We start from the raw sequence: 12,799 nt of genomic DNA on the forward strand, positions 1-12,799 counted from the left end.
CGCGATAATGCATTAAAACGAATAATTAAAAAAAAAAAACGAAGCATGTAAACTTGCAAAAAAATTATGTTGACTTGAAATTTAACAATGCTAACAGATCAACCGATTCGCTCTCGTCAGTTGTTCGCCTGCGGCTTATTCTTCATTTTTCGCTTTTTGCCACACAAATTCGATTGTTGCACACAGTTTCTTTTTATTCTTATTGCACCACCAACTTGAAGTGTTGCATGTCGGACTGAACGGATGCGGATTATTGAACTTAATTGCATTTTTTTTTTTAAATTTTTAGATGAAATTATTTGAGTCGAATTTTTGAATGGTATTTTTGAATCAAACTGAGTCAAACCGAATCAAATTTCCGAATCAAAATTTTGGATCAAACTTTTTTGGTCGAATCATTCGATTGAACCAAATTTTTTGGACCGAATTTCTTCATTTGAACTTTTTTGATTGGAACTGAATTGCTCTCGACTGAAGTATTTGAATCATCTACTTGAATAAGTTATTCAATTCGATCAAGTAATTCGAGTCAAATCACAATTGTTCTATCACGGTTGTCGACAGTTCAAAATCTGCTCCAGTCCTCGTCCTGCATGCCCATTTGACATTGTCAACCACCCTATCCAGGATCACTTCAAGTGATTTTGGTGTACATATTTCGGAAATATCAAAAGCAACAAAAAGACGGAAAAAAATATTGGCGTGAATAAGTCAAGACGAACAAATCGAAGATAAAATCATTAGTCAATCGTTCCGCATCATCATCTGGCACAATTGAATTACTAAAGAAAAACAGACGACAAAAAATGAACTCTCCCTAAATCGTAATTCCTTCGAATGCCGGCGCCAGTCTCTCACATTCAGCTTTAGTCTCTCTTTTTATCTCACTCAATCTCTTTCACTCTCTCTCTCTCTCTCTCTCTCTCTCCCTTTCTCTCGATGTGTGTATATTATGTACAAAAAATAATAAGAATTCAAAACACAACAAAAAAAAGACACGAATCGATTCTCCAGTATTTTCCATCATATCGACCTTTCAAATTGTTTATCTATAAATAATTACAAGAAGTGTATGAAATTGGTTTTTGTATGTTTTTTTTCTCTTCACAACCGATGTGTTTGCATCCGAATAATTCGTTTTTTTTTGTGTGAGTGTGGTGTTGTGTGTAGTTCGGCGGCACGCTAGTTGACAAGCTGCTGGTAAAAGCGTTTATCGATCGAATTGTGATAATCAATCGATAATCGAATGGGGCTCAGTTTTTGTGAGTTTCACACTGTGCATGTGCACAGTGTGGCTTTACATGTGAATCCCAATTTTCACAATGGATTTAGAACTTTTGCATGATGAACTACTCTTTTCTCAACTTTTTCGCACGCATCTGCAAAAAATGACCCAATCGGACAATTTTCAGCCATAAAAAGTAGTTTTTGGACCATTTGCTATCTGTGTCTTGGAACCACATTTCATTTGCTTGCACAGTGCATTTCATTTGGTGTCAGTGCTTTCGAGTCCATTTTGCTGTTGGTGGTTGGAAAAATAGCCGGTGGTTGGAAAAATGGCCGGTGGTTGGCATAGCATGAAATCGTACATTGCGACGCTTATTTCCATCCATTCATCTAAAATACGATCGTGTCATCGTTCTTTGAACAACAAAAAAAAAAAATTGTTTTCCTTTTTCGTGAATACCATAATAATTGAACTGAGAGAAAAACATTTTTGTGGGGGCGGAGCGGTGATTGAGTGGATTGATTCCATCAACAATTCCATCGGATATGATTCCATCAAACATATTCCGAACAATACATACAATCTAAAGTTTTGGCAATCTAGAATTGGGGTTTTCAACAACAACAAAAAATGGCATGTACGATATTCATTCCGACCATTTTGACCATCCGAACGGCAACAGCGATGGCTTGTCTATTTGTTTACTACGTGCGAAGCACGTCGATTCGAACGCACATCGTACAACCGATCGCTCACACATTTTTCCTTCGCTTAAGCAGGCAAAAAAAAAAAATTCTAGAGAAAATGTCAACTGGACTATTTTGTCGGTTGTGTTTACATAACGAAACCGCACATTTTTTTTTGCTTTTTTCCCTCACTTTCGATTTACGTTTTTTTCTCTTTTGCTATACATTAGAAACATAATAATTAGATAATAGAACAATAACTTGTTTTTTTTTGCATTTCTTATCATGTTGAATTTTTTTTTTCGTTTTCACTTTCTCGTTTGCTCTTTTTCTTAGATTAAATTAGCTAAAATAAGGATGCTTGTATTTAAAGTTTTTTTTGTTTGTTTTTTTTTTTTTGCTTTGTAAGGTTCAACTTTGTGTGTGTGTGTGTGTGTGTGTGTCATCATTAAATCTTTTACTTCCATCATTTTGCTCATAAAATAGTTTTAATTAACTAAATAATAATATAGTAGTAAAAATAGTTTAAAGTTTCCCTTGTTGATTGTTGTATTTAAAAAAAACACACTAATAAACAGAAGAAAGAAACAAAAGGAGACAGAATTTTGGCAAATTACAAAAAAATTTATATACGCACGCTTGCATGCGAACGACAACAACAGAAAAAAGGGTATAATGGGGAAAGGTGTGTTCGAGAGAAGTAACTTCACGACGGATTCACACTCTTTTCCCCGCCTCTATCGAGATTTCAATTTTTAATTGATTTTTTTTTTCTTCTTTTTCAAAGAGTCTCTCTTCTTTTGGCCTCCTATCGTCCTATCTCACAGTGTGGGTATTCTCACACACGCTAAACACTCTACGGAAATTCGGCACATTCAGTCTCTTCACGAAATGAACAAATTGACTTTCTTTTTTCTTTGTAAAAATTCTCGGATTTTTCTCTTCTCGTTGCTAAATTGAAAATCAATTCCAATTGAACAATTATCTCTTTGTGTTTTGATTTTTGTTTTCGTATTTAAAAAAACCAATACCATCTTCTTTTTTCTACTTGAGGATAAGAGTTTCTTTTTTGTTTCAGAAAAAAAAGGTTTTCCTTTTCGCTTTGCTTAAAGAAAAGTGTTTCCTTTCTAGTCAAGGAAAAGTGTGTGTGTTTGTGTTAAAAAAAAATCAGTACAGTCTCTTTTATGAGTGGCTATTCCGTGAAATCTCTTGTGGAGGACAATCAACGTAATCAACTGAACTGATCAGCAGTCGACACAACCAAAATGACCAAATTGTTTTTTTTTCTTCTTTTTTCTCATTTATTTACTAACTTATGTTCTTTGATTCTCATGTCTTTTTTTCTTCTTCTTTTGATTTTGTCCATTAACAACCAAAAAAGGAAATGTGCCATCACCAAATGCACACCAACTTTTACATAACATTCAATTGAAAAATGTTCGCATTTCTCATTGAAAATTCTCTCGAAATTTTTTGCTAATCAAATTCAATGACAAATCCTTTGACACACATCAACTAAATTAGCACAACAAAAGGCAATCAATTATTTATTTTTATTTTCATTGGAATAAAAAGAATTTTTTATGTATGTTGAATGAAACAAAATGATAAATCTTCCGAGAAATTTTTTTTTTGTTGAACAAAATATTTATATAAAAATATCGATTGAAGAAGCACTAAATAAAAATCATCAAATGGCAAGTATTACATTTTGCATCTCTTCATGCTCTTTTTTTAACACCTTTTTGAAATGTAATCTTTTCGTTCACTCATTAAAGAAAGAATCTCTTCATCTAATTCAATTGATTTGAATTTTGTTATGGACACAACACCAGTTGCATGTTTTCACACCCTTTTATTTCGATTCCGGTCAAAACAATTCAAACACTTTTTTTTTCGATTTTCGCCTCAGTTGGGCATTACCCGACTCAGGCAATCATGGTTACAGATTCAAAGGCCATTGAAATGAAAACCATCGAATTGGATAAAAACCAGTGAATTGGCCAATTTTTGATAGCTTTAAAATAAATTAGATTCAATTTCTCTAAAACAAAAACAATGACGATGGTCTGATTTTGATTTTAACCGAAATTTGGATTTTGGTTTAAAAATTTATTTTCAAAAATATGTTTGCTATTGATTCAATCTGAATTTTGCTCGGTGTGTATTTCATCGCGTATTGACGTAAAATCTCAACGGAAATTTGGATTGAAATTTGAATAAAATATGTTGTGTCATTTGAAATGTTTCTTTCGGTCCTTGCCTAAAATGGAAATGAAAAGTTTTTCTCTCCATTTCAAGACATTATTAAAAGCATCGCCATCAGTTTTTTTCTCTGTTCTTGGTTCCAAAAGTGTTTGACCGACCTGTTGCTTCTTTCCATTTGATTCGTTCGAAATTTGTGATGTTTTGCTCGGTTTTTAAACATTTTTGGTCTTTTTTTGTTCTTTAAAAAAAATTGGTTCTTGAGTGCAGAATGAAAATAAGGGGGAAAACATAGGTACAATTCCATTGTAGAACTTCCACACGCTAGACTGATGCTTGCCTTTCGCTGGTGTAATTCAACTATAAATAATATCCTTCAGTAAATCGATTTTATGTACATTGTGTGTGTGTGTGTTTCTCCTTCCCCCGCTCTTTTTCTTTCTCTGTGTGTGTTTGGGTGTGCTGAGAATGTTTTGTTTTTGTATATCTTTGATTCCGGGTTTATTCAAATTTTATTCATTTTTGATCGTTTTTTCTTTCTTTCTCTTTCGCTATTATTAAAACCGACACACGACTTCTATGTTGAGTTTTTGCTTTCGTTTGCGTTGGGACACAGTTATTTTTCGGTAATTTTGGTGTGAGTCAACAAAACATCGCCACTGCTACTCATTAAAATCGCGCTCTAGTTCCTTTAAAAAAATTTACTTCATTGGATGATTAATTACTGGATGGAAATTAGTTTGATTTATTTTACTCGAATGCCTTTGCTGCGTCATCGACGATGACTCATCGCCTCAATTCGACTGATTCTTGTTTGCTCGCTCACTCGTTTCCGTTCTTTCATTTCTCGCAATCGCTTTTGCTTTCACTCATGTGCTCTTTCATTCTTTTACCCGCAGTTGGCTCGCTCGCATCATTCTTTCTCTCAATTCTACCTTAATTCTCTCTCTTCATTCTCTTCATTCTCTCTCTCTCTCTCACCTCATTCAATTTCATATATTCTCCTCTGCTATCTCGAACGGAATCGAATTGCTTAGCTCTCTCGCAACTGTTTTCTTTTCTTTTTTTTAAAAGATCTGTTTGTTTTTCTGTTCAAACGTTAAAACGATAGAATTGTTAAAATGCCAGTATAAATGACATTGGATGGATGCCATACAATTTTTTTGTCGTATTTTTTTTCATTCTTCCTATTTCTTTCTTGCTTAGCTCTCAAATGCGGACGTTATTTTTCATTTCAATTACGATTAAATATGTTTAAAAAAAGAAGACCGAAATAGTTAAAGATTTTGTTGTTGTGACGCATTTTCATTCATTTCGCAGCACGAAATATCCGTCTCCCATTTCGCTGACGATTAAAAAACATTAAAATCCAATTATTTATGATTACAATACTAAAAAAATGCAAATGTGATGGACATTTTGTTGGTTTTTTTTTTGTTGTCGTTAGGAAGGATTTGTGGTCAAATTAGGTGTGGATGGAATTTTATGATTTTAAGTTACATTTTTATGGAAATTTGAAAAAAAAAAATCAAAAAGTAATTTTTTTTTATTCAAATGTGAACCGGCTCGGTTTTCTCCGTCGCGTTGATAGAAAATTTGTTTTTTTGTTTTGTTTATTTGGACGACTAAAGAACACTACATTATTTCTAGTGGCTATTTGATCAAAAGATATGCCAGATATTATGGATGATTCGAAATTTGTGCCGTTGCGCAAAAAAAAGGAAGAGTTAATTGTTTTTGGAATCATTCAGTTCCTCCATTCGTTGCGTTGGAGGTGGCAGGGATGTGTTTGGGTATTTTGGTGAATATCGCAACGATGACCACATCATCATTGATTGTTTTGGTTTGGCCGGCAAATTTCGATTGGCATGCACCTGGCAAGAAATGTTCGGACCCAATGGCCCTACAACGATAAGCACCATAAAATTAGAGGGAATTTGTTCTGTTTTTTCGATTCTTTCTTTGAATTCTGGAATCAATTCTTTTTGTCTAACTTTTTATTGATTGAGATTGAGCGAGCTAGTGGCGATGACTTTGTTTCAACACATTCTCCCAAACATCCAATTTACACACCGTTTCTTTCGTTCCGTTTCGTTTATTACCAATGAACCTACTACCGTCACGAATTTGAAATTGTTTTTTTTTTTTTTTCAAAGTAATCAAACTTAATTGTTGTTGTTGTTTCTAAAGGAAATGAAAAATTTGAATTTCGACAATTAATTTCGAATTTCGAACAATCAAATTCGGAAACAAATTGAAGAATTCAAATGATTTGTATTATTGTGACTATTTTTTTTTAAATATTGTTCGCTTCTAACATGTGTACCACTTGACAAATTGCAATGGATTGGTCTTTTGATGAGCTGATTAAACGTTTATTTAATGTTTTTTGGTTTATTCAACTGAAAAGGGCAATTTTCAATTGCAAAATTTCAATCGCGACTAATGATTCAATTGGTGTTTGGTTTTTTTTTTCGAAAATGAAAAATCTAAAGAAAATTTCTATCATTCCTGATCGCTATGTTTGCTATGGTGTGTCCTATTTCAATGCTTCATTCAATTTACTATTTTTGTTTTCATTCGATTTTCTTTCGTTCGTTCGATTTACTGCAATAATTTCCTTTTGTGTGATTGTATGTGTGTGTTGAAAATGTGTACGAAAAAGAAAACGGTTACTCAGATGATTTCTCTTTCATATTACTGGACGTGTTCATTCTTTGTTCAAAATATATTTAAATATATAGAGATGTATATATGTATATGTGTATGTGCGTGCAACATCCAATTTGTAAACATTTTGTTTCATTCATCGTGATAATTTGCGATGACAATTGTGTTTTTATTGAATTTGTCTTTCACAACGGAATTGTACAGCATCCTTATGGAATTTGATTCGCATAAGATATTCATCGATTTAAATTTTTGAATTTTTGTTTAAATTTCAAATGTTTTTGTTCATTTTAGCTATGCTGCGATCGAAGAAAAAAAAATTGCTTGCAATTAAGGTATCTTACTAAAGAAACATATGGTGTGTGTGTGTGTGTGTGTGGTTGGCAAATTGAAATCGGTTTTTGATTAATTCGAGTAAAATGTTTCCATTTCAATTCATTAAAAAAAATGGTGTGTTTGTATTGAAACACCTGATAGCGATATTACCGAGGGATGTTGAACTGTTGAATCAGAATATTGGTTGGGTTTTTCTAATCCGGAGCATTTTACTGGAGTGTTGTGTAGTAATTATAGTTGTAAATGCATCAATTTGAAGTGTGTGTGTGTGTGTGTGTCGTCTGTCTCGTGCAAATTCATTTTCCTATCGACGCTTGACGAATATCGTTGACGTTGTTGTAACGAAGTAAATAAACCGGAGATGTTGGTCCTGGTGTGTAGAATCGGAATTGTTGATCATATGCGCAGGAACGAAAAACAATGGTGTTTTGTTGAGAATTTGATCAGGCCGCGAGTGGTGTGTGTGTGTGTGTGTGTTTGTAAAAGCCATGGTGGTTTTGGTTCTGTATCAGTTCGGATTTGCTCCACATTTTTGCTGTTCGTTTTTTGATTGCCATTTTTGTTAGTCCGCACGCTGCTTTTCAAATCTTTTTCTAAAAGTGATTGTTGTTATTTGTCTCCTGCCTCCTTTCCTCTCTCTCTCTGCTTGGTTTGTGTTTTTTCTTCAATGAAACATCATGAATATGCATGTCCTAAACTTCCTCATTAATCGTCAGTAGTTTATTTGGCCGTTAGTTATCGTTGAGTCGAATTCGTTAACCAATCGCTTTATATGCGACAGCTTATGGTGCAAGTAATCGAACCTATAAACCGAATGAAAAACAATTAGTGTCTGCACAATGGTAGGGATTTTAATGGAAATATGAAGTATGCGACATTCACCGTTTCTTTTTCTCTTGGTGTCGTGAGAATTCTTTTAGAATTTGCTGTTGAATTTCCTGCAGAAAAAAAAAAGATGAAAAACACAATTTTAGCACACTCAATCATCTCAAATTGATTAGAACACAATTTAGACAGAGAGATCGGTTTTTAACCAGCCCCTCAGTTCAATAGACCAGCGAGTGTTTTTTTTACTGGTTAAATGCTCACTTTGTATCGTTGATTTTTGTGATCTGTATTCCGTAGGCTTTCTTCAAGTTGAGCAAATCGTTTTGAAACGCGTTCATTTTCCGCATGCAGTTTCATATAGTCCGAATAGTCCTTGTCAAATTCAGTCTTGTATTGACGCCGTTGTTCGATTGACGTAATTCTAGTGAATTGACTGGTGCACGAAGGTGAAGGGAAAAAAAGAGATTTTTTTTTCGGTTAAGAAATCAATCGTTTTTGGCAATAACAAAAAAAAATTGCTTATTCAAGACTTTTTGTATTGCAAATTCTACTCGAGATTTTGTTGCAGAATTTTTTCATGTTTTTTTTGCATCTTTTTGATTTTTTTTTTTCTTGCTGTTTTTGGTATTTTTGCAATGATTTTTATTTTGGTGTGGATCATTTTTTCATCTTGTTTTTCTCATTGCATCCCATTTTTTTTGGATTTACATCTCTTTTGATTGCTTTGAATCACTTTTTTTCGGCTTTGCATCATTTTTTCTGCTCATCTTTGCATCAATTCCACTTTGCCCCACACAACACTGCATGGCACGTAGTGCGTGTGAGGAAAGGAGTGTTTTCTACATTAAACCACCAATTTTTTTTTTTGGGGTCCAACCAAGAAAAATGTGTGTGTGTGTTCATCATTGATGCATACCTAAAATCATAACCACCACTTCCGCTGACCACGTTCATTGATGGCGGTGGACCGTGTTGCCGTAATTCTCGTACATCATCATCATAAATGTCCCGGTCGTGATCTTGTTCGCTGTTGATCGACGATGAACTGGATGACATTCGCTTAGCTGCTTCGGTGCTTGAATAACCAAGACTACCCAGACCGCTATCCTCCGATTCTTGAGCATTTGGTGTGACATTGGGTCTAAACCACAAACGAATGGGTGGGGAGAGGAAAAGAAATATGCACACAAAATTCAACATTAAGTGGCCCTTCGAATAAACGGAAAAAAATTCGCTTTCACCCGAATCAGAAAACAGTCATTTTCTTCTTCGTATCTTCAACGTTGGATCGGTGAAATGAAAGTGTGTTGGATTTGATTGGAAATGAAATTGTACAATTTACCCGTAATAACTAGAACGCATTGACGGCTCATCCCGTGATCTAGATTTCAAACTCATGGCAGATTCTCTTGTGTCATGTACAAGATCACGCCTGTAATTCAACATGTCCATGTTATCATCACTACGGAACAACAAAATTAAACAATTAAAGAGCCATCCGAGCGAAGGTGTGGGTGTGTGTGTATGTCTGTGTGTGGAGAATACACAGACATTTTCTTGCATTTCACTATCCAAATGAACGTTTCGATTACAGTTACAGTCGTTCAGGGAGAGTCAAAATGTGTGTATGGATCGAAATTGACACCGAATTAGATTCAAAATTGAATTGTTGTGAGTGGAATGCCATTAGTAATCAAATTAACTTGCTATCAAATGTCAAACAACGGCGATTCAACAAATGAGGGCTGACAACACGAGACTCAACAGTTGTAATACCGACAGTGTATTACAGACTGATGTTTTTTTTTTTAACGAATTGTGTCAATTCAACTGAATTCGCGTCGAATGACTCATTTGAAGTGACTCAATTACAATTGTGACACTTTCAATTGATTTGATATCGATGCAATTATACAAATCGGTTGCACATATCATATCAATGAACTTGCCAGTAATTGAATTAAGCAGCTTATGAATTGATCTACGAATTTCGTTCGTTTGTACGTTTGTGCGGAAAAGTGAACATCGTGACGAAAGTGCCTTGATTTGACATTTGATTGCCAAGTTTTTTCTTGTTGAATTTTCTAGCTTCCTAAGATAGCAATTCCATAAGCATCTGAGCTCAACTCACTTTTCAATCAATCTTCGAATCACCCAATTCGATTGCGTGTGTCTAAATTTTCGTTAGGATCCAAATTACTTACAAGTCATGGTATTTCGATCTAGCGCCGATGTTTGTGTCTTGATGGTTCACAATTTCTTTGCGATAATGACTAATTCTTTGCTTTTTGCTGGCTGGACCATCCATTGATGATGTGTATTTATCACTGTTTAATGGTGGCCGTTTGACAGCTGGCGGCGGACTACCATTGTGCGTACTCGTTGGACTCTGACCCGATGTCGATGATCCACCGTCAGAGCTTAATGGCGGCGTTAAATTTTCTGGCTTTCTCCTGTGATTCAATGCATCGCGGAGCATTTAATTGTAGAACACCAAGCCCGGCCGGCCACAAGTACGAAAAAACAATATCAAACAGACAAACAGCCACGAACAGAGACGGAACACGACGAAAATGAGAGGAAGAAACAAATGGAGAGAACAAACCGAAAGACGAATACGAGAAAAAAAAAATGAAAGAAAACATGAGAAATGGCGTCAGGGTTGTGCATTTTTCGCAGCAGTTCGTTGCTGCCAAAAGCGTTACCTTTTAAGACTTTGTCGATCTTGTTCGGTATAAAATGGCCAATCTTCGTGCACATCATTCCACAGATGCCGATGCAAATGATACGTATTATCGCGCATAAATGATAACGACTTCAGCAGCGTTCCGATGCACGCTCGTTCACTGTTCCTAACACCCTCTGTAAATGTAACAAAACCATAAAAGAATTAATTCACAATATCCACCAAAAATAAATCAATCAATATGTGTCCAACGTACCATTGGTTATTTTCGAATAAATTTCTGGCTTTTTATATGGTCTTAGTGCTAGCATGTGTATCAGCCTTTCTCTGAAAAGAATAGAAGAATAAAACAGAATTTTAGTAATGACGCGTAATTTGATGAGGTCGATGACAGGGCCATCTTTTCAACATTCAATCATCACAATACAAAACACACTCATTCTCTCTATGTTGGAACTTAATTTCACCGAATAATCACTTTGCTGCCGATTTATTCATAAGCATAATAAAGCAGATAGTAGTCGAGATTTCCAAAGAAAACATTTAAGATAAGGGGCCGATCTATTACAGACAGAATCACTTACAAATTCATTCCATATTTTCAATGCACACAATTCTATGGAGAAAAAAATAAGTTTCGCTTTCATTCTACGTAATCGATTCGATCGAAACCGAATCGCTGTTTGGGCAGCATGTGCAAGTGACTTGGAACATCCAAGCGAAAAAATGAGAAGAGTCTCTGATTATGAAGTGATGCACGTGGGAGTGTATGAATGTACGATTGGCTATCGGAAAGTGATGAACATTGATAAGGTGAATTGGATACGATATGATGGAGACAACGACGACGATAGCAGCGGCAGTTGTTGATGATGCTAAAAAATTCTTGATGGTAGAAATGCGTGGGTGTGATGACACCCATGCTCAATGCTCATGCATAAATAACATGTTGAGCGCATCGAAATATATCGAACTCCAGCTGCTGCTCAATTTTCAGTAACTTAATGAGAGCAAATCAGCAATGGCAACGATGATAACATGTGCGTTCACCACCTCCGTCGTCACCGTCTCATGCTTCGACACAGTTTATTTTTACATCCATTGTCATCATCGACTCACAGGCCTTTTCAGTGTCAGAACAGACACCGACGATGTCATAAAAAGAATCGAACAAAACAAAAATGGTGACAATGGCAGTGGTGTTTGCGATTGCTATCGCTATTCAAACAGGATCAAACCTTGGAACATAAATCCAAATCCACAATCAGCTGATCATAAAATGGTCATAGTCTCACACTGCTTTTTTTTATCGAGCTTAATAGGTTGATTTCTCACATGTTATCGACAAACGCTGTAATTAAAACTGCAATTCAAACAAAATGTCGATCCACCTCCGGTCGAAATATCAATAAATGTCAAAACATCGGTGTGTTTTTTCAAAGTTCAATTGTTGAAGCGTAGTTTGAATTGTTTGATTGTTTGGTTGGTGTATGTGCACCATGTAGGCATGTGTGGCTTTATATGCGGAATCATTTTTGTTGATGTGAAAATTGCTGTAATTATGATAGAAATGGCTTACATTTCATTTGAGAATGGGAAATATGCCAAGCATGCCAAACACGAGCAACAAAAAAAATACGAATAGATCTTGAGAGAGAAAGAGAGATGGGGAGAGGGACAGAGAGCGAACTAAAAAAAATACGCGTAATAGACTAAGTTTTAGTTTGTAGCAGAAAATAAGCAAAGCACGCAGGTGATCTGCATAAAAATAGCGCTGACTATTTATTGTCTCTCACAACCACAAGTCGAGCGGTGCGTTTTTTTTTACCCATTGCTCACACACCGTTCGCGTCCACTAGCTTCAAAAACCGTGTGACACAATATCAACATGCTCAATTAGCAAATTATCACCCGTTTTAATAGGGTTTTTACGAGACAATTCCACCTTTTGCCATGGCATTTAATAATTGCGAGCCGTCACCTCCGCCGTCACTTCCACTTCGTCCGGTGTTTTTCCCACAAGGTTGCTGCAACAGCAATATACCACAGGCGATCCTGGTGGCACCGATTGTAATGTGTTGAAAAATACATTGTAACACACAGGATTTTACTATCGGTGCCACAAGGTGTCGCTAGTTGTAATGCACTTGCAGCAACGGT

The 12,799-nt window shown here is 35.4% G+C and overlaps 1 protein-coding gene across 9 annotated transcripts in view; it reads right to left on the reverse strand.

Moving 5' to 3' along the window:
- Positions 1-6,914: 6,914 nt before the first annotated feature.
- The window catches only part of LOC129576054 (RNA polymerase II elongation factor Ell), a 75,964-nt gene continuing 70,079 nt past the window's right edge, over positions 6,915-12,799 (reverse strand). For 7 of the 9 annotated variants that reach the window (XM_055460505.1, XM_055460506.1, XM_055460507.1 and 4 more), the window contains 8 exons: positions 10,896-10,966; positions 10,659-10,815; positions 10,158-10,406; positions 9,296-9,415; positions 8,870-9,094; positions 8,215-8,386; positions 8,008-8,063; positions 6,915-7,928 (listed from right to left, as the gene is read on the reverse strand). In XM_055460505.1, coding sequence (XP_055316480.1) covers positions 7,838-7,928; positions 8,008-8,063; positions 8,215-8,386; positions 8,870-9,094; positions 9,296-9,415; positions 10,158-10,406; positions 10,659-10,815; positions 10,896-10,966 — 1,141 coding nt within the window. In that variant the 3' untranslated portion in view covers positions 6,915-7,837. The remainder of the gene's footprint in view (positions 7,929-8,007; positions 8,064-8,214; positions 8,387-8,869; positions 9,095-9,295; positions 9,416-10,157; positions 10,407-10,658; positions 10,816-10,895; positions 10,967-12,799) is intronic. The other 2 variants (XM_055460509.1, XM_055460510.1) reach the window with 1 other exon arrangement.

This window comes from Sitodiplosis mosellana, unplaced genomic scaffold (genome assembly GCF_009176505.1).
Source record: "Sitodiplosis mosellana isolate CC-2019 unplaced genomic scaffold, AAFC_SMos_1.0 Smas_scaffold_6170, whole genome shotgun sequence".
Lineage (NCBI taxonomy): Eukaryota > Metazoa > Arthropoda > Insecta > Diptera > Cecidomyiidae > Sitodiplosis > Sitodiplosis mosellana.